Below are 27,436 nucleotides of genomic sequence, written 5' to 3'. Positions count from 1 at the left end.
ACTGATGGTAAACAACCATACCATAATTTCGAGTAGATAAGCCGCACTGGCATATACGCAGCACACATTATAATTAACTGAAAAAAATAAAAGGTCATCCGATAAACTGCACCACCATAGCCAACATTCTGAAGGAAATTGATATTCATTCATTCAGTAATTCCCTGCCATATTGGTGTAATCATCATTGATAACATTTACAACATAATCAGTAATATATAAATAAAGAAAAAACATCTTGCCGAAAACGAACTCTGATGATTTCTAATATATTATTTTATTATTTTTATGTTTTCAGTAAACTTCGTTTATCAGCATAAATTACCACATTATGAAAAAGAATACGTAAATTAGATAAACAAACAAAATTTTCTAATTAAATTAAACTACATTTATTTATACAAAACCTTCCAAATCCAACTCATCGATTCTGATTTAAATAAATTTAACAAATGACCATCAATATCAGTTTCATCATTCTGTTCTAAATCACTTCTTTCAACATCACTATCTTCACTTTCATTTTCGTTTTCAATGATTTCTGATTTAATGAAAGCTGATACGATCGTATCAGCTCGGACTGATTGCCATGCTTTATCAACCCATAAGGTAGCCTCCTCATACGAAGCTTTTCTCATTTGTCCGGAATTCATGAAGGAATGGAGTCCGCTTTGCATCCATTCCTCCCACTGCTTTCGCAGTTCATGCTTGAAAGTTCTATTGATAGTGAGATCTAGTGGTTGTAAAATTTTTGTAAGCCCATCTGTTATCACTGAGACATCGGTGCTGAATTTTTTTGCTTCAGATCTTACCGTATCCACTAAATGGGATCACGTGATTTATTTTGAACTGTACTTGAAACTTTGTTTACAGACATCTTAATTTCATTTATGTGTCTTGTTAATGGTCATTATTATTATTATTATTATTATTATTATTCTCTGGACCTTCGAAATAGAAAACCATTGCTTTCCTGCTTAGTGGTTAGTCCAAAGCAATTAAAAGGCTTGGTGTCATGAATGGCAAGAGGTTCAGTTCTTACTTCCATTATCTTCCTATTCTCTATGTCTGACATCCAAACTAAAATGGTGAGCAATAGTTTATCACCGACTTTAATTATTACATGTGTAATTATCTTCTTTTCTATTAGTCACCTTTAGGTGAATGGGAATGTAAGGAAAAGTCGTTCCTTTCTCTTCTCCATGTACAAAGTGGTGGCCTACAGAGCTGACTATTTATTTGAGAATTCTGTGTTAAACTTTAGGCAAGTGTGTAATAAATTGTTATTGTTTTCTTCCTTTCAAAGTGCTGTATTCTCCATAGTATTACTGAAAGAATGTAAATACGCAATGTGTGTGGAGTTACAGTACATTAACAAAATATAACCAAATAATGGAGACAAAAATTAGCTGGGATTAAATCCTGACCACATTACACAGCTGCATGTCCATTACCTCATTACAGCACCTCATTAAATTGTTATTGTGAATTGGGCTTCGTAAGTCAATGAATTGCAGACAGATGTTATACTGAGCTAAGTTATATGCTTTTAAAAAAAGTGACTTGCCCCTTTAATTACCAGAGACTCTTGTAATATATCAAGAAAAGAGAAGGCATATTTCTGAATGCAGTTGTAAAGCTCTTTGTGACTGATAAAAAGATTTTACTAGAATAACCTTCAAATAGGAACACTTTTTGTATTTATCAGTTGCTTTACAATGCTGTTAGGAAAATGGTATGTTTTTTCATTGTGTAAACCAGGTTTTCTTAAGATGTGGGTCGCAAGTAAATGGGATCTTGGTATTACGTTTGGGGTTTGCAGTAGAAAAACTTTAAAAATTCTGGATGCATATTGATAAAAAAATTTAAAAAATTCAAAACCAGTTTGGCAATCCTCACATAAAATATAGCTGTGGTGTTGTGACAAAGTACCTGTACCAGCTCATCAATTGTGACTAGTTACCTTCACTGACTGGAGTCTCAAAACAGAATTTAGCATGGAGTGTTCATAGTTCATGCATAGGTCTCGCCATCTATGGATCGATGTGGACTCCAAAACTGCAGCAGTAAGAGGAAGATGAAAAGTCTGTATGAAAAATACATAAAAATGCAGTACAGATGAAAACATAGTGCAGTAATAAAATAGATCTAATAAATTAAAGAAGCTTCTTTGTTAAAGGCAATAAATAAAATTTCCAGACCCAAACCCTCAAAGTCCTCTGGGTTTGTAGCTCAGCATCCGTTCCACATAGCTTGAGTACTTTGGAACTTAGAGCGAAACATTTGTTGAAAAGCAAATTACATGGTAATGATTTCAGGATGAAATTGGAATATTACTCACTGTGTTAGTTGATATTTATTTTAAAATTCCAAGTCCAAAGATGCAAAATAACTGAGTGCTGTCTTGCCCATTTCAAGTTTCTCCATTAAAGTCTTTGGGTTTTTAAATTGCTGTAGGAATTCTTGGGCTTTCATAAGTTGGTTTTATAGCCATATGAAAAAGGTGAAGTCATTCCCTTTTCATACTGATTTACCCCAGTCAATCTTGGGAGTTGTAATCTCCTTGTTCTTCCAGGGAGGGAAGAGAAGTCTTTTTCGTCATGCTTAAAGAGCGAAGTGCTTCTATTTTCTGCTTGTGAAGAGTCCTTCCTTTTTTTTTTTTTGCCTCTTCGGATATTTCTCACATCCCTTGTATGATGAAATATGATTTTTGACATCCAGCACACAGACTGCAGGTGGTAGTTCTTTGTTTCTTTGACACGTCTTGTGATGAGCGGCACATTGCAGCATTGAATCATTTTTCTCTGGTGTGGGGCCGTTAGTGCTGGCACTTGTGGCACTGGCTAAAGCCCGGCTTGCGTCTGAAAGTACCATTATCTCGGAAGTATTTCACTTTTGTAAATTCGTTTCCGCGAGGAACATTGGGAGTGGAACAGCAGCACCTTCATCATATTCATTAAACCGGCAGCGCACACGAGCCCTGGCTTTAAAGGACCTGGCTCGTGTTTTTTTGAAGAAAAAACTGTTACTCTTTAGGTTAAAGAGTTATTCAAAAATATTATGATCAAACTTAAGAAATATGCAAATTATAAAAATTAAAATTCTAATTTTATATTTTTTATGAAATAAATATTTTTAAAGGAGTAGTAAAACACATTATATTAATAATAGCATTTATTAGGAATTCATTATATTATTCAGGTTTATTATGAATAAACTGCCTGAAAGAACATCTTCCTCGGAAAGCTTCAAGCTTTTCATCAATTGTTATGAGGTCACCAACAGTGTAATATTTCTGGCTATTATTCACAAAATCTTCCAAAAAACTCTCTTATAGGTGCAAGTTTATCTGATTCTTTCTTGATGATGCAAGTTCTTGTGTCATCAAATCAAATATCTTGATTAAAATAGAAAACATTTGTGGAAAATTTTTGAGCCGGTTCCGTCTGTGGCCCCACAGATCTCGCGCATTTACATGAGATGGCTTATGTCACAAAAATATAAAAGACCTATAAAAGCGCAAATTTCAATTAGAGTTGTGTGACGGGCATCTCTCTCTCTTTGAAAGCTGCCAGAAATAGAAGTAATATAATTATGTAACAGATGATTTTCAGCTACATTTGTGCACTTAGTAAAAGTATAAATGCCATTCTCATTTTCGTTTTCAGAATACATCTGGATTGTATCGGTGTCATGAGAACTAAAAAATTCGTTATAACTTTCATCATCAGTTTCTTAAATGGAGTCTTCAACAGTTGATACATCTTCTAATAATTTTTGCAAACGTAACATTTCTTCCTTATAGGATAAATTACATGACATGTTTTTTGCTTTCTGTGCTACCACAAATGAACTAACCCTTGGCATTGGTCTGCACCGTGTGCTTGATCTTGCGTTTAGAAGTACCGGCACTCTTTGTAATACAGCGATCATTTATGTTGATAGTTGCACTCATTGTAGCGTGGGGTGCAATAACATTTGCAGCACCTTCTTTACTAATAAATGTTGCATTTTGAAAGAGAATGAGTATGTTTTATTTTTCAGCTTTGAGATCTTTCTAAGGTAAGACCTTGAAGAAGAACTCCAGAATTTTCAAGATTTAAATATTTCATCACCAGTGGCATATAAACATGCGAGAATCACTGTTCAGGAGAATCAGTTTGGAAACCCTAACATCCACAATGAGAGCCAAGTATTTGTACAAACTCGAGAAGTATGTGTTTCAGATAGAAGCAATGCAAATAGGCATACTGGGACTAAAAGACCCAATCCGATTAAAACAAAACTTTGAATCAAATTTCCGGCAAAAAACTTCAGAAACGTAGAAAGGATAGCCTTGGAGGAGACTATACTGAAACGCAACCACTTGGGGAAAATAGGGGCGTTTTCAGAAAGGGTTCTTTAATTGGGCGGGTCCTTTGGACCCAGCTCGCGTGCTCACAGGTTAAAACTGGGAGTTCCATATCCAAGAGTTTTAGCTGAAATAGTTCAGAATTGGAATTTTGTGGGACTTTCTTTATGACAGCTTTAATTAGCTTATCTGCATTCAGTTTAAAGGTACAGAAAGGAATTCCTCCTTCTTCACTTATTTTCATAACTTTACAATAGTCTTGGATGTCATAAACTCTGATTTTCAGAGAATGCGCTTTCAAGTTCCCTCGTATTTTGCCAACACCTTCCTCTTTCAATCATTGTTTCTTATTTTCCCAGTCGAGGTTAAAATGAGGAATGATGATCGGTGGGATGCTACCAGAATTTTTCTTCGGAGTGACTTGTACACAGAGTCACTATCCGCTTGTTCCATATTATCTTCCGCATTTAGATAATTAATTTTGTCATTTTTTGAGGCATTTTCTCTTATTCGTTGATTGAAGATTTGCATTTATTTGTAATGGATGGTCCTTTAAAACCCTTGGCATTGGTCTGCATTGTGCTTGATCTTGCGTTTAGAAGTACCGGCACTCTTTGTAATACAGCGATCATTTATGTTGATAGTTGCACTCATTATAGCGTGGGGTGCAATAACATTTGCAGCACCTTCTTTACTAATAAATGTTGCATTTTGAAAGAGAATGAGTATGCTTTATTTTTCAGCTTTGAGTTGGTTGTATCTTTCTAAGGTAAGACCTTGAAGAAGGACTCCAGAATTTTCAAGATTTAAATATTTTATCACCAGTGGCATATAAACATGCGAGAATCACTGTTCAGGAGAATCAGTTTGGAAACCCTAACATCCACAACGAGAGCCAAGTATTTGTACAAACTCGAGAAGTATGTGTTTCAGATAAGTAAAACTATCAGCAAAAGCCATGGAGAATGAGCTCAAACATGTACCCACGAGACTCCAATTTGAGATCACTGTTTTAATCTATACTACTAGTTAGTTAATGTTCTATACTACAGTTATATATATAATATTATCAGAGTAAACTACAAGTAAGACACAATAACACGCCACACAAATACTAATTCAGAAGTCAAACAACAAAAATCAGCGTTATATTTTCAAAATTTTCACAGGACTAGTTTCGATGATTTTACCGAACCGGTTTTGCAGCTGAGGATGGTGGTTCGGTAAAACCATCGAAACTAGTCCTGTGAAAATTTTGAAAATATAACATTGATTTTTTTTGTTTGACTTCTGAATTAAACTACAAGTGTTTTATGCATAAATTCGTGTGTGTATAAAATATAGGACTTACGTAAATATGCAAAATTTGTAGCACTCAAAGCAAAATTACTCAGAAATGATGACTTTGTAAATAATTTCTTCTGACTACAAGCTAGCTTGTGTTTCTTGATTAAAAATAAAATTCATGTAGTCATTTGTTTATTTCTGTTATTGTTCATTGTATATTTATCTTTAAAATGGTTTCAAAATGCTAATTAAATTGGACTGGTAAAATCTAAAAACAAAGGTGAAATACAGAATATTTAATTGTTCTAAGAACAAATCTGTAATTATTTAGAAGAAATTTTGAAAATAATCCAAATTGTATTTACTGTTCAAAATTTGTAAATTCAGCTGTCAAACAGTAAGTTTTTGTCTTTTTAAAAAATTTAATATTATTTTGAATTGTATTAGTTAGGTAGATTAGGATGCAGGTTACAGTATAGTCATATTTATTTTGATTTTGCTGTTATTTGAATTTTTAATTGTTTTCATTTAGTTCAGAAAGTGGCCAGGTAGAGAAACTTAACCCCTTGGGTACATTTGATGTCTGAGACACGTCATTCACTTTCTTCCCCTAGGTGTGGATGACGTGTCTAAGACGTCAAACCAAAAATTAAACTCTTGGGTACATTTGACGTCTGGGAGACGTCATTCACTTGTTTTCCCTAGGAGCGGATGATTCACATACTTAGCACGAAACATTCAAATGCTGATTTGATAAACACAGGCAAAAGGAGAAAAAAATGAAGGTGGCGATAGCGAAAATGTTATAAAACCGGCATCTGTGTTTGAGTGTAATAAAGTTATGGGAGGCATTGATAAACAAGACCAAATGCTAGCGTGCTTCCCAGTGATGAGAAAATGTGTAAAGGGTTATAAGAAAATGTTTTTTTATCTAATAGATATGGCCTTTTATAATGCTCATGTTTTATATTCTAAAATCAACTGCACAACCAAGGCAGACATTACAGTCAAAAGTCGTTAATCCGGACTCGTCGGGACTTCGGCGATTCCGGATTATCGATTTTTCCGGATTATAGATCATCAGTTTAAATCTCGTAAGATGGCATGCAGAAATTCTAAAATTAAAAATATGAAACCGTAATTTATGAAATGAACAATTATGATCTAAAGGGTATCAAAATTTGCAAAAAGAAAAAGCTTAATATTTATTTGTTTACTTTATTAAACATTTCTTTCAATGTAAGTTGTTTAAGTTTTGCTTCGTTTCATGTGATAATACTTTCTCTTTAATTCTATTAAACAGACATAATTTCTTGTTCAGTTACAAAGTTCCGCCGTTCAAGTCCTATAATTGCTGTGTCAAGAACACCGACTAATTTGTCAATCGAAATTTTTTTGTTTTCAATAACCTCTGTCACGTTTCTTCGCTATCGGAAGCGAATTATAATGACGAGGAACTTGTTTTAAATCATATCAAAGACGAAGCATATCGAGATGAAATACTACATTTGGTAAGGAATTATAAGCCAAATAAAATAAAAACATCTGCGCTGAAGATAAGGATAGTGCTGACAAATCAACTTCCAATTCATTACGCGCCCGCCGCCGTGCAGTGTGAAATTGATAAACAGATTTCGGATTTCAAAACATACTTTCGTTTTAGATCCTTTACATATTAACAAATATATATCGGAAATTCTATTTGATATAATCGAAAGTTTAAGCTTACCTTTATAAAATTGCTCTTACAGTCTGCAAAAAATAATAAGCCGGATGCAATTCGAAAATTAAGGAACAACGCAATCATCAATATTAGCTGAAATAGATAATTAGATAATTTTAGCTTATACGTCCATTATACATAAAATGCGCACGCTAAAACGTATTCTGCACTTGCGCACACTCATATGCGCAGTCGTAAAAGGTCTTACGCGCACGCGTGAACGCCTCTGCGCATGTGTCAACGCGGCGCATGCGCAGAAAGTTTTTAGTTTTGATGTCCGGATTATAGATCATTCCGAATTATGGGTGTCCAAATTAACGACTTTTGACTGTACTTCCTTTTGTTTAACTATTGCCGAAGAATTGCTGGAGCAATTGTCATTGCGAAATTATAAGCGTCGTGGACGCCTGTCAAGTAGCGATATACCATTTCGTTTGGCAGCGAAAAATTGGGCTCACTTTCCTGAGAACATTCCGTCAACTAATCCAAGCAACACCCTGGAAAAAGGTGCTGTGTTTGTTATAAGCATAATATTAGGAAAGAGAGTATGTGGCAGTGCCAACAATGCAAAGTAGCACTGTATTTACTTTCTTGCTTTGAAAAATATTACACTCTGCATAATTATTAGTAATTGGTTTTTTGTTATAGCTTGAATTTATTTCATTTAATTTTATTTTGTTGTTATTAATTTATTTTTGTTTTGCAATTCTAATTACTTGAAGACATCTTAATACTACATATGTCACCAATATTTTAGAAATAAGTTCTTACGTAAAATGTACTGCTTTCACATTCTACTCCAAGCAACCAAAAATTATATCCGTTCCACATGCAAATATTTTCTCAAATAAATCCGTACCCAAGGGGTTAACTGAAATGTTAATGGCAGAAGGATTGTTACCAGCCAGGCAGACCTGTCCAGGGGCTTTTTTTAACGTTTTTTTGTTACCTTTATTTAACAAATACCATGTTCTTTGCATTTACACCACATAAATTTCAGTTCAACAACATCACAAAATATTTAAAGACAGCATCTCTTTAGAATTTCCAATAGACTTTCTCACGTGCTAGAGATAAAAATGTTTTTTTTCCATACAGTGTTGCCATTACTTGCTTTAAAATCGTTGAGTTTGTTAATCAAAAATTTGTTTTACAAAATGTGAAAGATATAATAAAACAAATTGATATTCGGGCTTCCAGGTGCCTGTTCTGAAAGTCATAACATGAAACTAGGTGTGTTTATTTTGCAGATAAATGAGATTTTAAGTAGGATCAAGGACAGTTTCTTTGTGGAACAAGAGTGATCAACAATTCCACCTAACAGTCTTCATTATATAAAAAAAAAATTGTATAAATTTAAAAAAAAGTGTTGAAAGGTTTCAGATTTTGTATTATACCCATTAGGGCACTTTTTTAATGTTTTGTGTCTTACCTTTATTTATTAAATGTTATGTTCTTCGCATTTAAACCACATAAAATCCAGTTCAACAGGAATATCACAAAATATTTAAAAACAGGTTATCTTTAGAGTTTCTGATAGATGCTCTCGCTCAGTGGCGTAGCGAGCATAACTTGCGCCCAGGGTAAAATACCTTTTTAGCGCCCTCCTCCCAAAAAAACACAGTAATATTATGTATATAATATATTCATAATAAGAAAATAATGCAAATAATAATAAAATAATGAATCTGCGGTAAAATACTCTAAAATATATTGTTTCGTTATTTTCTTCCTTCACGTTCGTACAAGGTTCGTGTGGATTTGGAGTGAATAACGATGACATGTCTTGATGGAATATCGAAACACATTTTATTTACCAATATTAAATAATTAAAAATTTAATATATATTATAGATAAGTTGATATATTTATTAATAATAATACATTAATACAATTAATTACTATGTACTGTCAAAAGTCGTTAATCCGGACTCCTCGGGACTTCAGCGATTCCGGATTATCGATTTTTCCGGATTATAGATCATCAGTTTAAATCTGGTAAGATGGCATGCAGAAATTACAAAATTAAAAATATGAAACCGTAATTTATGAAATAAAGAACAATTATGATCTAAAGGGTATCAAAATTTACAAAAAGAAAAAGCTTAATATTTATTTGTTTACTTTATTAAACATTTCCTTCAATGTAAGTTGCTTCGTTTCATGTGATAATACTTTCTCTTTAATTCTATTAAACAGACATAATTTCTTGTTTAGTTACAAAGTTCCGCTGTTCAAGTCCTATAATTGCTGTGTTGAGAATACCGACTAATTTGTCAATCGAAATGTTTTCGTTTTCAATAACCTCTGGGTCACTTTCTTCACTATCGGAAGTGAATTATAATGACGAGGAACTTGATTTAAATCATATCAAAGACAGAGTACATCGAGATGAAATACTACACTTAGTACGGAATTATAAACCAAATAAAATAAAAACATCTGCCCCGAAGATAAGGATAGTGCTGACAGATTAACTTCCAATCCGCCACCTGAAATTGATAAACAGATTTCGGATTTCAAAACATACTTTCGCTTTGTAGATACAAATTACATATTAGTAAATATATATCAGAAATTCTATTTGACATAATCTTTCTAATCTATCATAATCTAATAATGACGTTTCTGCCCCCCCCCCTCTGCCGCAGAGCAGTGTGAAATTGATAAACAGATTTCGGATTTCAAAACATACTTTCGCTTTGTAGTAAATATATATCGGAAATTCTATTTGGCATAATCGAAAGTTCAAGCTTACTTTTATAAAATTGCTCTAACAGTCTGCAAAAAATAATAAGCCGGATCCAATTCGAAGATTAAGGAACAACGCAATCTGCAACATTAACTGAATTAGATAACTTTAGCTTAGCGTATAACTCCGTTACACATTAAACGCGCATGCGCACAAACATATTCGCAGCCGTAAGGGTCTTACGCGCTCTCGTAAACGCCTGTGCGCATGCGTGAACGCGACGCTTGCGCAGAAAGTTTGTAGCTTTTGAGGTCCGGATTATAGATCATTCCGGATTATGGGTGTCCGAATTAACGACTTTTGACTGTATACATTTTTCTTGCCATTGGATTAAGCAAATTTATCAATTACAGTCAGAAGTCGTTAATCTGGACTTGTCGGGACTTCGGCGATTCCAGATTATAGATCATCAGTTTAAATATCGTAAGATGGCATGCAGAAATTCTAAAATTAAAAATATGAAACCATAATTTATGAAATAAAGAACAATTATGATCTAAAGGGTATCAAAATTTACAAAAAAAAGCTTAATATTTATTTGTTTACTTTATTAAACATAAAACTTTAAACTTTATTTAACATTTCTTTCAATGTAAGTTGTTTAAGTTGCTTCGTTTTATGTGATAATACTTTCTCTTTAATTCTATAAACAGACATAATTTTTTGTTCAGTTACAAAGTTCCGCTGTTCAAGTCCCGTAATTGCTGTGCCGAGAATACCGACTAACTTGTCAATCGAAGTTTTTTCGTTTTCACTAACCTCTCTGTCACCTTCTTCATGTCTTTATCCATTTTTTGCAGCAATTCCACTTTTTGTTTGACGGACATCGAAACATACTTTCGTTTTGTAGATCCTTTGGGAGCTCCAGCATCGGAAATTCTATTTGACATAATCGAAAGTTCAAGCTTACTTTTATAAAATTGCTCTTACAGTCTGCAAAAAATAATAAGCCGGATCTAATTCGAAGATTAAGGATCAACGCAATCTGCAACATTAACTGAATTAGATAATTTTAGCTTAGCTTATACCGTCCGTTATACATTAAACGCGCACGCGAAAACGTATTCTCGAACGAAAAATTCGGAACAAAGTGGTCAGAAAGAACATTTTGTATGTGGAGATATTTGGTTGATGTACTAAAAACATTTTATCAGACAAATCGAGAAAATAACTAATTAATTATTTTACAATAATTATTAATTTAAAATATATTTTCCAGAAATCGATCAAAATAAGAACTGAAATTTTCCGGAAAATATTGTTTGGAGACCATTTGGCGCCTCTATGAGAGCGGTGCCGGGGCCATCATGCACCCCCTTGCCCTACTCCCGCTATATCACTGGTCTCACTCGCTGGAGATAAAAATGTTTTTTCATATAGCGTTGCCATTGCTTATTTTGAAATCATTGAGTTTGGTTTGTTAATTAAAAATTCATTAACATTTTATAAAATGTGAAATTGATAATGAAAAACAAATGTAAAATTCAAAATCAGACTTCCAGGTGTCCATGTTTGGGTGCATGATTGTGTTATTCAAAATTTGATAGCTCTGGGTGCTGTCATTTTTTCACAGTGCGAGAAAGATGCATACATTCATGCAGATTCAGCATTATTTAATTTCATTAAATATAATACAGGATGATAATATTTGGTGGCAACAATTTAAAAAATGGCATGCTGTTTATAGTGAGCCGATGTAAAATGGCCTTTTGAGACTAATATCCCTTCTGGGCTAATGCTCCTTTAGGCTAAAAAAAGGTTTTCAAAGGGGGGGGGAAGAAGTATTGCTCTCTTTGTAAATATGCTGAAATAAAACTTTTTTGACGGATTTAAATGGTTATATCTGCTTAGTATGAAAACGTTTAAAAGTTTTATGTATCAATAATAGTAATACATTTTATAATTCATACAGAACATTGGTTTGCTTATATTTCCCTAATGTTGTAAATTTTTAATTCTGTAACTTTTTATTAATAATTGTTTTTGAAGTCAAATTTTAATTACAATGTCATCACTGGATCCTCTACGATAGTTCATCAGCCATTTTTTTATGTTTTTGAAAGGCAGTTTTTAGCAAAGTTACAGCAGCATGGTTGTTAACAAGCAGTGACAGAGCTCACTGATATATTTATATATTTGTAATTCAGATTCAAAATTATGGCTTTTCTCTTTTTAGCCATTATTACTGTCTTTTTTTTATTTTTTATTTTTGACTTAATTTTGAAACTTATTCCTTAAAATATTTAAATGATTTTAATCTGTAATAATAACTAATAAAATAATCTTTATCTATGTTGTGGCTTACTTCAGGTAAAATAATATTTAATTGAGGGAATTCTGTGATAGTTCTTTAGGCAGATGGTCAAAAGTGAAAGAGGAAATGCTGCACAGATTTTTAATCCACTGTTTCTGTAGCATTCTTTATTTCAGTATATGTTACTGAAATATTAGATATGCTAAATTTGCTTTTGAAATGAATTTTCACCGCCATGTTCACATTGTTCAGCAAATTATTATCATTATTTTGCATATTGAGAGCAAACATACATGAAAAGTATATACAGTCAAAAGTCGTTAATCCAGACCCGTCGGGACTTCGGCGATTCCGGATTATAGATCATCAGTTTAAATCTGGCAAGATGGCATGTAGAAATTATAAAATAAAAAATATGAAACCGTAATTTATGAAATAAAGAACAATTATGATCTAAAGGGTGTCAAAATTTACAAGAAAAAAAAAAGCTTAATATTTATTTGTTTACTTTATTAAACATTTCTTTCAATGTAAGTTGTTTAAGTTGCTTCGTTCTATGCGATAATACTTTCTCTTTAATTCTATAAACAGACATAATTTCTTGTTTAGTTACAAAGTTCCGCTGTTCAAGTCCTATAATTGCTGTGTCGAGAATACCAACTAATTTGTCAATCGAAATTTTTTCATTTTCAATAACCTCTGTGTCACTTTCTTCAGTATCGGAAGCGAATTATAATGACGAGGAATTTGATTTCAATCATATCAAAGACAGAGTATATCGAGATGAAATACTACATTTAGTAAGGAATTATAAGCCAAATAAAATAAAGACATCTGCCCTGAAGATAAGGATAGTGCTGACAGATCAACTTCCAATTCATTGCGTGCCGCAGAGCAGCGTGAAATTGATAAACATATTTCGGAATGATTAGATAATCAAAGGATATGCCTTTATCCATTTTTTGCAGCAATTCCACTTTCTGTTTAATGGACTTCGAAACATACTTTCGCTTTGTAGATCCTTTACATATTAGTAAATATATATCGGAAATTCTATTTGACATAATCGAAAGTTCAGGCTTACTTTTATAAAATTGCTCTAACAGTCTGCAAAAAATAATAAGCCAGATCCAATTAGAAGATTAAGGAACAACGCAATATTCAACATTAACTGAATTAGATAATTTTAGCTTAGCTTATACCATCCGTTATACATTAAACGCGCGTGCGTACACGTATTATGCGCATGCGCACACGCATATTCACAGCCGTAAAGATCTTACGCGCATGCACAGAAACTTTGTAGCTTTGAGGTCCGGATTATAGATCATTCCGGATTATTGGTGTCCGAATTAACGACTTTTGACTGTATATGAACTGAGAGATACTTGCCATTTTTGAAGTGAATCTTTTATGGAGGTAGTCATCGCAAAAGATTTCATTTTAATTCTATGATGATTAACTACATTTCTGAGATTTTTGTCTTCAAATTTTGATTTTAGATGTTATTGGTATTAGGATCGCAATTTTTTTATTATAGGAATGTCATGGTCATAAATCTGTAGGAGCGTATTCTTTATAAAATAGTGTAAATGAAAATAGGTCAATTACATTTAAAAAAGAATTCTAGGATTATATATACGGGAATTTTTAAATCTACTGAATAGCCTGCTAAAGTCAAACGGCAGGAAATAGTTTTTTCCTCCCGCTTTCTTCACTATTTTAAAAATATTTACTTTTACTTATAGAAGTGTATTGTACTCAGTTCATAACTGTCATTTTTACGCTTGATTTTTTGTGTCACTCGCTTTGTTACTTTTGTTTTAAAGTGCATATCTGACAATAATATATTTCCGACATTGTCATCGATTAGGTATCACAAACATACACATTGATTTTTGTGTCGCTATGGAGTACATGTTATACGACTGTCACAAAAAATATTTCCATTTTCCAGTACTGATATCGACTTATTCCTACTAAAGTTTGAGCGTATTCTAAATTTGTTTACCGAAATATTGAACAGAAAAGGAGCTGTTACACAAAATCATTTTACGCGAAACATTATACCTTTTGAACCCTGACATTTGTATGTCATATAAATCATTTCTAATGGAAATTCTGAAGAGTAAGAATAAAAGAAATTGTAAAATTAGGAAGTTGTTTCTGCTTTTACGGCTGCGCGTGTGCGCATGCGCATAATACGTTTACGCATGGGCGTTTAATGTATAACGTATGGTATAAGCTAAAATTATCTAATTATCTATTTCAGTTAATGTTGAATATTGCGTTGTTCCTTAATCTTCGAATGGAATCCGTCTTATTATTTTTTGCAGACTGTTAGAGCAATTTTATAAAAGTAAGCTTGAACTTTCCATTATGTCAAATGGAATTTCCGATGTATATTTACTAATATGTAAAGGATCTACAAAGCGAAAGTATGTTTCGAAGTCCATTAAACAAAAAGTGGAATTGGTGCATAAGATGGATAAAGGCATAATCCTTTGTTTCTCTAACTATTCCGAAATCTGTTTATCAATTTCACGCTCTTCTGCGACCGGGGGGGGGGGAATTCCAAGAGGTGAATAATAGAATTTCAAAATGGTGCGGTAATGCATAAATATTCGGTAATCAATCAGGGAGTTGATTACAGCTTGTTAATGCACAAATATTCTGTGACTAGTCAGGGAGCTGATTATATCACAAATAGAATTAAAATTATTTAAATAATCATACATAATAAAATCATTTAAAAAATGCAAAATTAAATTGTATTTTAATATTTAACAGCTATAAATAATGTTTAAAACATTAGATTAAATTTATAGATATTAAAACCAATTAATTTTAAAGTAGTGTAACTTCATTCATTACATCATCCACAACATAAAATTTTTATTTCAAATAAAAATGCAGAATTAAATTTATTTTTAATATTTAGAAACCATAAATAATATGTAAAACACGGAATTTATGCATAATAAAACACATTATTTTTTAAATAAAATGACAACAAAGTATCGGTTACCATAAATAACTTTACCATAAGTCGTTTCGCTCGCCAAAATCCGTGCAACCTTCTACCAAAGTAGCACCATAATCTCTTGTTTAGTTACAGTGGGTAAAAAAAGTATTGGCAATTGCCTATAACTAATCATATTACCTAACAAAGGAAACGCTTGACAATTTTTGCTGGACATAATAAACACTGGAGGCAATAAAGACACAAATCCTAATGAAATTTTCGTTTTAATATGGCTTTTACACAAAATATACAGCAAAAACGGAAATTTGCATGTCAAGAAAGTATTGGCAAGATCATACAGAAAAATGTGGAAACAAAATTAAATATTTTGTATTCATACCTTTTGCATCTATAAGAGCTTGTAATCTATTTCTCATAGAGAAAACCAAAGTCCTGGTTGTTGAAAAAGTCTTTTTGGAAAAAAACCAGTCCTGTAGGGAATTTTCTGCCATTCTTGCAGGAGTATACACTTAAGTTCATTTTTACACGAAATTTTGTTTCCTGACTTCTAGGTCCAATTTAAGCCATAAATTTTTAATTGAATTTCATGTCAGGCTATTGAGGCGGTGTCTTTAACTGACAAGGAGCATTATAGAGTAATTAATGCGAGATGATTTTCATTGTGTCCTTACAGTCATTGTTCTGTGGAAACACATATGATGTTCCTAAACCAAGTTTTTGGGACACTGAATTTCATGTTATGGCGCAATATATCAATGTATGCGCGTGCTGTCATAATACCACCAATGAAGCATAGCTTACCCATTCTGTTTGCTGCCATACTGCCCCAAAGTACGACGCTCCCTCTAACATATTTGACATTCGGTGTTAAATGTTGTTTTAACAGTTCGGTGTTAGGCTCTCCACACATTTTGTTGTCTATCACTCTCGAAAATGTTAAATTTTAATTCGTCGGACAAAATAATAATGTTCCAAAATTCTTCTGATAAATAAAAGGAGATTTTGCAAAAGCTAATCCCTTTCCCCTGTTTATTTCTAACTGTTCTTCCTTAATAACTTCCTCCATGTCAGACATTCTGTAGAGTCTGTACACTAAAAGTTTTATGCGAAGTATTAGCAACATCTTTGGCTAACTGTGGTGCAATTATTTTAGGGTTTTCTTAACCTCTTTAATAATGTCCCGTTTTCCCTTGCAGAAAATATTCGATACCGTCCACTTATTTTCCGTCGATCCCGTCTCTTTGAACTTGTTTACAACACTTCTAACAGTAAATAAAGTTATGTTCAACTGTATTCCTAAAGCACGATAAGTTAAACCCTCATTTCTGAGCTGAATAATCATGTTTTTAACATTAACATCACACTCCTTCGACTTCGAAGCCATTTCATCACAGTATTAGCAAAATAACATTTTAAAAGTTTTGAAGTAGCACTGCAGACTGTATACTAATAGGGTTTCTTATCAGTCTAAACACGTGACCTCAACATAACAAAATTTGCATAGCAGTTAGAACTTTGCCAATACTTTTTTGACATGCAAATTTAAGTTTTTAATGTATATTTTGTGTAAAACGCATATTAAATCAAAAGTTTCCTTAGATTTGTGTGTTCATTACCTCCTATGTTCGTTATGTCCAGTTGAAATCGTCAGGCATTTCCTTTGTTAGGTAATATGATCAATTATAGGCAATTGCCAATACTTTTTTTATCCACTGTACATTGTTGAAGTCCTGTAACTGCTGTTTCCAGAAATCCGATTAACTTTTAGACTGAAATTTTCTCATTTTCAGTAACTTCTCTGTCACTTTCTTTACTATAGGTAGCTGTATTTTCTGGGTCTAGAACCATACTACAGATTTCGCCATTCATTTATTGATTGAGAAGCATTGTCATCCCAATGAAAAACTTCTTTTATATCATCTTCATTTATTACCGCTTCTCCACATTTCTTTACAAAATCCGTTAACGGGAAAATTTCACCGTTGTTTTGCGATATCCGAAAACTTTTAAAATTAGCGGCTGTCATCATCAAATTTAGCTATCCTTGCACCATGAGCTTGGCAACTAACGACAAGTTGTTGCGTTAAATTTTATCTTACTTCTATCGCGCACTGAGACAATTAAGCCTGAAGTGTATTTGTTTAGTTATTTATTATATTTATGTCTGTTTCTTGCTCATGCTTAAGGCTTATCAGATAAATAAATTCCCACATATACTTAAGCCTTATTGAGGGCTGGCGCTGGATATCTTACCGCCTGATGCACTTTGTGGGTCATAAATTCTGGGACTCACACGGCCATACGAGCCCTGCCGTTGGTTCTGAGTTTATGCGAATAACAAATCAGTTATTCTTAATTCAAATAGCTCTAAATGTAATGTTTGGGTCTATGAGTATCATCAACAAAATCTATTTTTAGCATATGGAAAGAAATCTTTGGTAAATTTTTCCACGTCAACATTTTTTAGCGCATTTAACTTAAATCTGTAATCATCGCCAAGCGGAATGTCAACATAAAACATTACCATACTCCTTTATTATTCAATTACTAACATAAAAAAAATGTTTAGGCATCGCTACATGAGTCATTACTCAAGTTGTCATGTTTTGATAAACAAGCGATGATGAAAGGAAAGTATAATAAAAAAATGATTCGCTAGGTTAGCGTCAGATCAACGATATATCTATGTGGAATGTTTCGGTTAGAGGTGCATGCCACGCAAATATGCAGCAACGGAGCCAAATTACAAAAAAATCGTACAAATTTATACTAAAATGATTGTTTCTTCAATAACAAGGTATTTTATTTAGCGTCGAAGTGAAGTTAAGAATCGGGGCTCTCCAGATGTTTTATTATGCGCGGAGGGGGGAGGGGTCAAGTGCGCATGCTTAAAGCCTACGAGAAAATCTTTGTTGGTGGTTTTAAGGTCCGGATTTTAGATCATTCCGGATAATGGACGTCCGGATTTCGGACTTTGTACTGTATATGTACATAAAGTATGAAATTTAGAATTAATCTTTCACAAAGACCAAAAATTGTAATTCATAATCAATAAATTTCAAATAATCTTAAAAGGCGACAAAGAATTAAAAAAAAAATATTTAAATTTAAAAAACTTTTAAACAAGCAATACTCTTATAGATATATTGATGACATCAATTTTAATCACATCGAAAATAGCAACATCTACCCAAATTGTCTGAAACTAAGACCAATAAAAACCAAATGGAAATAGTTTATCTTTGATTTAAGTATTCATAATCTAACAGAAATTAAACTTTTTGATAAAAGAAAAGATTTTAATTTTTCTACTAATAAACTTATAAATTTTAACTCTAGCATATCTAAAAAAGTTATTGCAAATACTATTATTAACCAAATTAGCAAAATTAAAAAAGTTTACGCTGAAATAGAAACAAAAGAAGAAGAAATTCTAATTCTCAGCAAAATTTTAAAAGCTAATGAAATTGCTTTAAAATTTATTAATACTAGTATTTTAAAGAAATCTGGAGTAGTCTACATCCTGTAATACTTTTTAAAAGCATATTTTTTTTTATCCTAAAGCCCCAAAAGAGCAGGATATTTTAAAGGGGTTATAGGTTTTTATTTTTCTTTTAATTACTGTTCTGTTACTAAACAAAGGCCACTTATATTCAAAGTCGTCATGATAAGCCCATGATATGAAGACTTTTTACTTTTCTAACAATAGTTCCTTTACCTCCTTTTCAACCTTTTTCTGTAATTTTAAATTACAATATTAAAAAAATCTTAAAATTCAACTTTATGGATTTTTCTACCCATATCTATGAAACAATTATTAAAAACTTTTTTTACCGCTTTTTAGGCACCTTTTTGTGTCTACTATTTTTAAAGAATAATTGATTTTGAAATTTCATGTCTGTTGAATGATGTTCTTTATTCCCATTTTTGTTTTAAAAGAGTCAGAATTTACTATACTTTCGTTCAATTAGTAAAATAATATTTTTCTTTGTCAAAATTAAAAAATTTTCATTGAAGTATTAAAAAGTTTTTCTTTTGGTTTCAAAATTTCATATTTCGTTCCAAATTTCAGTCTTTTAAACGCTTAATTTCTCATCAAGGTTTTTCATTTTTGGCAATGAAGCCAAACTGGCAAACGTGTACCCTAGCTTCGATTGAGGTATAATGAAAGTGCTCAATGTTTTTAATTACTTATTGTGAGTTTTAATTTTTATAATTTTACTAAAGTTTAAAATTCTTTGAATTATGTGCTATATTTTTAAAGGTAAAATTTTTTATTTATATTTTTCACTGAAGTATTTTAATTTTTTACTTTTGGTTTCAATTCTTTAAATAAAATAGAATTCTCTTTATTTAAGGTACAAGATTCTAATTAGAATTTACTTTGTTTTTTCCTTCCTTTGGGGAAAGGCCAAAATTTTCAGGTGAACTATTGTAATTAAATGGTTCATCAGCTATAATTATAATTAAAATGCATTGAAATGGTTCGTCGGCTAATTCTGAATACCGAAAAGCAAGGCTTTTTGTAGAAGGGAGATTTCAATTCATTTCAATGTTCCTCTCTCCTGACGAAGTGACATTGAATTTGATTTAATTCCTCTTTTGTTAAGTTCTTTTTTCATTAAATTTTATTAATTTTTTTTCATTTGGGGTTATTGCTTGTTTAAAAGTTCTGGATTAAGCATTTTATAAATTCTATGTTGCATTTACAGTATTATTTGAAATTTATTAATTATGGATTACATTTTTTTTGTCTTTGTGAAAGATTAGTTCTAAATTTCTTACTTTGTCTTTACTGATAATTTTTCAGCAGCTTAATGCAGGAATACTAGGCATGTTTATATTTTGTTTTTAAAAAAATTGTTTTGTAATTTTGTAAAAAGAGGGGGTTATTGCAGTTAATTTGTTAAATTGTATAGGTAAAGGAAATGTTTAATTTGTAATGTAACAGTACTACATGTGAATAAAATATTCATATGGTAATATCAATACAAAATAAATAAAAAAAACTAGTTTCAACATTTTTATAGGAAAAATACCTAGTTTCAGCCTAGTTATTTTCAATGGTTTCTTCCAGTAAGGAAGAAACTTGCCATTGCTTGGGGATGGATAAGCATATGTAATTTGTGCTAAGCAATGCAAAATCCGAATTAACTCACTGTGTTAAATAAACTATTAAATTATTGCCTGGTGGTAATTTTTTTTTTTACCTATTTAAATGAACCTGTTGAATTGCTCTCATAACTAATGTTAAATTTTTATAATCTACTATTGTATTGTTTTTGCATTTTCAGGTTCCAGAAAATCACCTCTTATGCAAAATAATTATCTACCTCATTCACCCAGTGCACCAGATGATAACAAAAACAGTGTACATAAAAGCAACTGTCCTAGTGAACAGACTCAGTCGCAATCTGCCAGTAGTTTAGTATCCACTGTGCCTCTGAGTGTAAACTCAGCCTCTTCACCTACTTGCAATACAAATGAAACTGCCTCAGGTTCAAATGTTCAAATGCAAGTAAGTGATTCTACGGATGCAAACAAACTATTAAAACCCGAGAGGGTTTCGGCTTATCCTGAAGAGGATGTTTCTAGCTCTACAGATAGCCAAAAACAGTGCAATACATATTCTATAAATAAAGATATAATAGAAAATATACTTGACAGTGTAAATGTAAATAAAAATGTACAAAGTGACAAAATTGCTCCTGAAACTAATTCTAGGGAAGATATTATTACTGTAAATGAAGTACAAAATGTTGATGTAAATATAAATGCTACTGCCAACAAAAAAGATGTTTTTGGGACTGAACTGAGTGAAGATGTAAAAAGTGAGCCTTCACTTCCAGTTACTTTGAAAGTACCATCGAGTGGAGATGGTGATAAGTGCAAAAATATATTATCTAATCATTCAGATTCTTGTGATTTATCACTTTCGTGTTTAACACCAGCACCTAAAAAAGAAATAAAAGACAATATTGATGTGTCTGATAAAAGTGTATGTGTTCTTGATGTAAAAAATCCTCCAATTGCGCAGATAATCAGTGTTGATACTTTACCAATCCAGCCCCATGTGATTGAAGTGCCTTCTCTGCAAACCTCACCGGCAGTGCCAAATATGTTGGCCAAGTCAGGGCGTGCTACCGAGGTAAATTCAATACCTCCTGTTGTTCCATCATGTGGCACGTTTTTACCGGCCCGGAATGTATTGGTGGTGCAGGAGAAAAGAGACATCTCAATTTGTGAAGGCAGGGTTTCTCCAGATACTAGACTTGCAAATATAATTACAGTGGCCTCTCATACTGAAAAATTTCCAATATTATCTTTGCCTTGTAACACTGACAAAAGGGTCAAATTGTTAAATCATATTAATATTGCTGTGCAAGATCCATCTTTAAATGTAAAAGAAAGTCCATGTCAGAGTTCCTCAGTTGCATCTAGTGAAGAGTCTAATGTAGAATTGGTTGAAGAAGAAAGAAGAAGGTGCATGCAATTATCTGAGGTTCCAACCAGTACTCCAGGTCCTCCGGTCACTGAATCTTTGACTATAAGCTCCAGTTCTTTATCTAAAACAGAAAATTTATGTTCTGATGACAATAACTCAGCTCCTCCACCTACTGTAAAAGAAGTTTTGAAGATCTCAAATAAAGAAAGCATATCTCAAAAACCTGCATCCAAAGAACTTGCAGTTGATGGTAAGTTTTAATTTAAGTATTAAATTGCTTCATGTGATAATTTTATTAAACAATTAGTATGTGCATTTTCGCTATTATATAAAATTATGCTTTTTGAGTAATGAATTAAAGTCCTGAGTGGGAACCTGACTGATTGTATTTCTTTTTTCATTGCATGTATTTTTTCTGTTGATCTTTTATAGGAGTTATGTTTAATGTTTTATTGCACATCTGCTTAAAGTTAAACATGCAATTGTATTTTTAATCTTTCTTTTGTGATTCGTTTTATGTGCAGTTTTCTTTAATTTTTTCATAGGATATCAGTTTCTATTTTAAACAATATTTGTATTTTTTTTTTTTTTTTTTTTTTTTTTTTTAGCCCAGAAAGGCTGTTAATTTCGTTTCGGCATTTTGCATCGAAAACTTTATATGTGTGTTTCACTTATCAAATTGTTGCCACCAAATATTATCGCACTGTGTTATACTTAAAGAAATTGAATTATGAAGTATCTGCATAAATGTATATATGTTTCTTGCATTGTGATAAAACAATGGTACCTAGAGCCATCAAATTTTGAATAATGTCTAATTATTGTTAAAATTTATGAAATATCCGTGATTATTATTATGTTTCTTCTTGAAACATTATTAATGTTTCATAACGTATAATAAACATTATTAATGTTTCATAATGTATAATAAACATTATTAATGTTTCAGAACGTATAATAGTCATTTCTCTTTTCATAATCTTGCTATTGAATAGATATACTTGCATATGCAGTGGCTGTTTGCACATTTTTTAGACGACTTTGCTTTGCTATAAAAATATTGCCAGTTTGCAAAATTATTTTATAACTGCAACTATATTTTTAAAAGTGTAAATTATTGTCTGCTGTTTGACAATTTTGTTTTCATGCAAAATTATGCTTTTAAAGAAGCAATGGACTTAAGGCTTTGTCTGCACTTTTTCTGAAGGATTATTTGTATTTAGTTATTAAAAAATGCTGCAAAAGCGCATGATTTTTCAATATCTAAAGAAGCGATAGATAATATTGTCAGAAAAAGGAAAAGAAAAATAAGACAGGAAAAGAACATCAGAATATGACTTCAAGGAGAAAAATTGTTCAAAATACATGTCCAAGAAAAAAACGGAACGTTTTGAATATTGCAAAGTCGATTTAATGTTGCGCATGGGGGGGGGGGGTTGAGGTTCAGTGGTAATCCAAGTTTGTCGAAAGTGTGGTGGTTCAGCAAAACATATCATCTCATATCAATAAATCAAATTCAGTAATCACCAATCAATAAAATATAAATTGATTTAATTAAATATAATATCTCAATTTCAGAATCTCGCAACTGCGTCACACCTTCCATCGAGCAACTGCATCGAATCTCAGCACACACTCAATGGCGCTCTCAGCGCCCTCTAGCATTAGGCGGGTCTTACCAAATGTTAAAAGAAAATCTTCGAAACTAAAGCACAATTGCATAATCATTAAAATGCTCTGTTTCAACTGTAAACAGAATGATTAATGCTGATTGGAATCTTAAAAAGGCGAGAAAATGTAATGGCATCAACTTTTTCTATGACATATCACTGAAAGCTGAACGTGCTGCAGATTTCTCTCTAAAAAAATATATAAAAATTATAGAGAGTGTAAAAAACTGTTAAGATCAACTCCACATATTATCAGGAATATATTTTATACCCAATTTTCAAATAAGAAATAGCATCACTTCACCCACACTGTAATCAATCAGTAGAACCGCATCAAGACAATGCGAGCAGCCACACGTCAAAATCCACTGTTAATTTCCTGCAAAAAAAGGGAACAAGAAACATCTACCTAGGCCATACATACCAATCATTCATATGCCTACTAAATCTCCTATATATCATCCATGGATTTTTGCACTTTTGAACTTTAAAAAAGCAGATTGTTCAGACTTTGACCTACAACCTTCTTTGGACTTTGGAAAACTGTTCAAGAAGAATGGAATATCTCTTCTGCTATTGAAAAAACTTTATCGTCTTAGAAATTACAGTGTAGAAAGATAGTGGAGATTAAAGGTTATCAAATGGACCATTCAAAATACAAAAATTTTATGTTAAATATTTCTGCAAATACAATAAAAAGTTCTCTAAAAATATGCAAGCAGCCTTAGTAATCTAGTATGTTCAGTAAGTTTTAGTATGTTCAGTAAGCTTAGCACAATTGTATAGATTAAAGATCCAAAATGAAATGATTTGCTCAGCTTTCTATGCAATGTTGCTTGATTTCAATGTACACTGCGGGGAAAAAGAAAGGGACAATTCTATATCTCCTGTTTTACTGGGCCAATATAAGAAATTCAACTTGCATTTTTCTTGTCTCAAAAGTGCAACTTAGGGATATGTATTAGATTTATTTATAGCGTTGTTCTAATATAGGTATTTTGTCACAAAATCGTACTTTTTCTGAAATGGCATGCCAATTTTTCCCCATATTTCCATTCTACCACTCAAATTACACCAAACTGCTAAGTTTAGTAAAAATTGCACAAGTACTTATTAAAAAATAAGCTCTCAAAATTTTAGTTCCTCAATGTTAATTGAGTTTGGTATATATTTATTAGTATCTCCTTTTTTTGATTAAACTTATTTGATTCTTCCTTTCACATTTCAAAATTTAGGTTCATTCCAAATAAAATTTGCCCATTTTTTATGATTTATTTTTAAAATTTGTATTTTTAAATAATTTTAAATGTTTCGAAAAAAAATTTTGAGCTATAATCTTTAAAATTTTTACCATCATGGTAAAGTAGATGTATTTCTAAGCATACCTAAAAAAAAATTACATTTTTTTAAAAAAATTTCCGAAGATATACGTGAATTTATATATTGGCACGTTTTCAAATTTGGCATATTTGTCGAAAGCGATAATAACATGAAATGTGGTTTTAGGCACTTTGTTAAAATTGAAAGGAGAACGATGTGTCATTTTTCCCACTCATGCACAATGTATCAAAGTAGGAACGAAGTGACTTTTTTTCACTCATGTACAATGGAAGGGAAAGGAAAATTGGTTGCCATATATTAAAAAGTTCTCCAAGTGAATTATTGGCACAACTGAAAAAAAAAAAAAAAGACTGCAAGATAAATTTGTGATTTTCTCCACAAATTTCGCACGAAATTTTACAGAATTTAATATTTAGGCATAATTTGAATTGTAGAATCGAAATACGGAAAAGAAAAATTGGTATGTTTTTTCAGGAAAAGTCTCATTTCTTGTCAAAGTACATATGCTAGAGCAATACTGTATGTAAATCTAATATATATCCTACATCGCACTTTTGATACATGAAAAATGCAATTTAAATTTCGTCAATCGGCCTAGTAGAATGGGAGATATAGAACTGTCCCCTCTCCCCCCTTTTTTTTTTGCTGTGTTCATTACCAGTTCTGGCAGGTAACTTTTGAATTCCAGGAAAAAGAATTGTGTTATGAATGGGAGATATAGAACTGTCACCTCCCCCTTTTGTTTTCGCTGTGTACATTACCAGTTGTGGCAGGTAACTTTTGAATTCCAGGAAAAAGAATTGTGTTATTCCCGCCCTAAAGCTGTTTCTGAGTGGCATCTTTCATCTCATTTTTATTGACTTGAATCACAGAAAAGCTAGTACCCCCTTTATTCTTTAAAGGCATTCACACCTATGTCTGGTAGGCATAATGAGTGGGGAAGAAGCTTGAATATACGTTGCTGAGTGTAAGTTAGGAAACTTGAATCTTATATTAGATTAAGCTGTTATACAAAAGCTATACCCTTCTGTCAAGTTTTTCATGATGCCCTTTGTAGCCTATTATAATTGGGCTAACAAGCCGGTATAATAAAAACCTTTTTTAATGGTTTTGTGTTACATGTAATTAATAAGCAACAGTTTTTCTTTTTTTCCAAAAAAGACAAAATTATCTTTTGAATGTTTTTGTTTGGGCAATACGTTTTTACTGATTTTATCATAGTAGTTATGGGCTTAGCAATACGTCCATAATAAACACTTGCCCATAATAAACACTTGTTAATATGATGTTTTGTAAAAAATAATCACATAATAAACTTCTTTTCATCCCAAAAACTGGTGGTAAAACTAATCAAAGCAGATTTCTGTGTTCTGAACTTTGGGTCTAGGGAAATCCAGTGTGCTTCCATATCATTTTATTTTGTTTCATTTCTGGATTCACTTTGATGTATTCAAGCTTCAGTTGCTGCTAATAGCTGTGTATTAACTCCATCAGAATTTATCAGTAAAAAATTTTTTTAGGACAATCATTAATGTTTTCCTTTGATATACAGTCCAAAGTCCAAGATCCAGACTGGTCCAAGACTTTGGCAATTCCTGATTTGGGATTTTTTTAAGTACGTAATATTAGATCATCAATTTAACCCCTTTGGTCCTAATGAGCACATATCTCCCAGAGATCAGATTCCATTACCCTATTCAGTAAATAAACCTTACTTTAAATGCGTTTTTACATTTGCAGTTGTTTTTAAGGAATTAGGGAACAAATATATGACTAAAAAAGCCTGGCCAACACTTTTAGATTGCAGATGGCACACTTATGTTTTTGAATACATCGATTACTCAAATTTCAATTTGTTTATTTATTTTTTAATTTTACAGTAAGTGCAATTATATTTAAGGCATACTTAGTATGAAATAGTTCTTGTTAAGTAATAATTTTAACATTTTTAATGTCAGAATTAAGAAATTTTGAATAAATTCTTTTTGTGGTATATATGTTCCCAGTCGTATTTAACAGTGGGCTAATATATCCCACCAGTAATCAAATTACTACATGCTGATATATTATGTTTGTGTTTATGAAACATATATGAAAATTTCTCATGTCTATGAACAGCGACAGAGTTTATGTTTTGTAATATTCACATTATATATTACCATAAATTTTAGTTTTGTCTTCTGAGAAGGGGTAATATCCTAAACATTTGGAACAAATAGTCCCAGTTGACATTATGATTGGGACATATTGTTCCAGGAGATTTATTAAACATTTCTTTCAATGTAAGTTGTTTTAAGTTGCTTCATTTTTTATGCTAATACTTTCTGAAATTCTGTAGACAAACATAGTTTCGTGTTCAATCATAAAGTTACATTGTTCAAGTTCTGTAATTGCGAGGTCAAGAATTCCGACTAATTTGTCAATCGAAATTCTTTAATTTTCCATTCCCTCACTGTCTTTACTATCGGTATTTTCTGGATCTACACCATATTACAGATTTTGCCATCCATTAATTGACTGATGATAGGGGCATTGTCATCGCAATAAAGAACTTGTGTTGTATCATCTTCATACTCATTCATTTCTTTACAAAGTCCATTAATTGAAAAATTTCATCTGTGCTTTGC

At 31.9% G+C, this 27,436-nt stretch overlaps 1 protein-coding gene across 3 annotated transcripts in view; it reads left to right on the top strand.

The window, feature by feature from the left end:
- Nucleotides 1-27,436, top strand: part of LOC118189129 (uncharacterized) — a 141,806-nt gene that overhangs the window by 61,148 nt on the left and 53,222 nt on the right. For all 3 annotated transcript variants that reach the window (XM_085824142.1, XM_035359672.2, XM_085824141.1), the window contains exon 5: nucleotides 20,648-22,048. In XM_085824142.1, coding sequence (XP_085680268.1) covers nucleotides 20,648-22,048 — 1,401 coding nt within the window. The remainder of the gene's footprint in view (nucleotides 1-20,647; nucleotides 22,049-27,436) is intronic.

Source organism: Stegodyphus dumicola, chromosome 9 (genome assembly GCF_044657685.1).
Source record: "Stegodyphus dumicola isolate Sdum_Otavi_A_Nest chromosome 9, ASM4465768v1".
NCBI lineage: Eukaryota > Metazoa > Arthropoda > Arachnida > Araneae > Eresidae > Stegodyphus > Stegodyphus dumicola.
The sequence above is the reverse complement of the archived record's forward strand: the minus strand, read 5'-3'. Positions and strand labels throughout refer to the sequence as shown.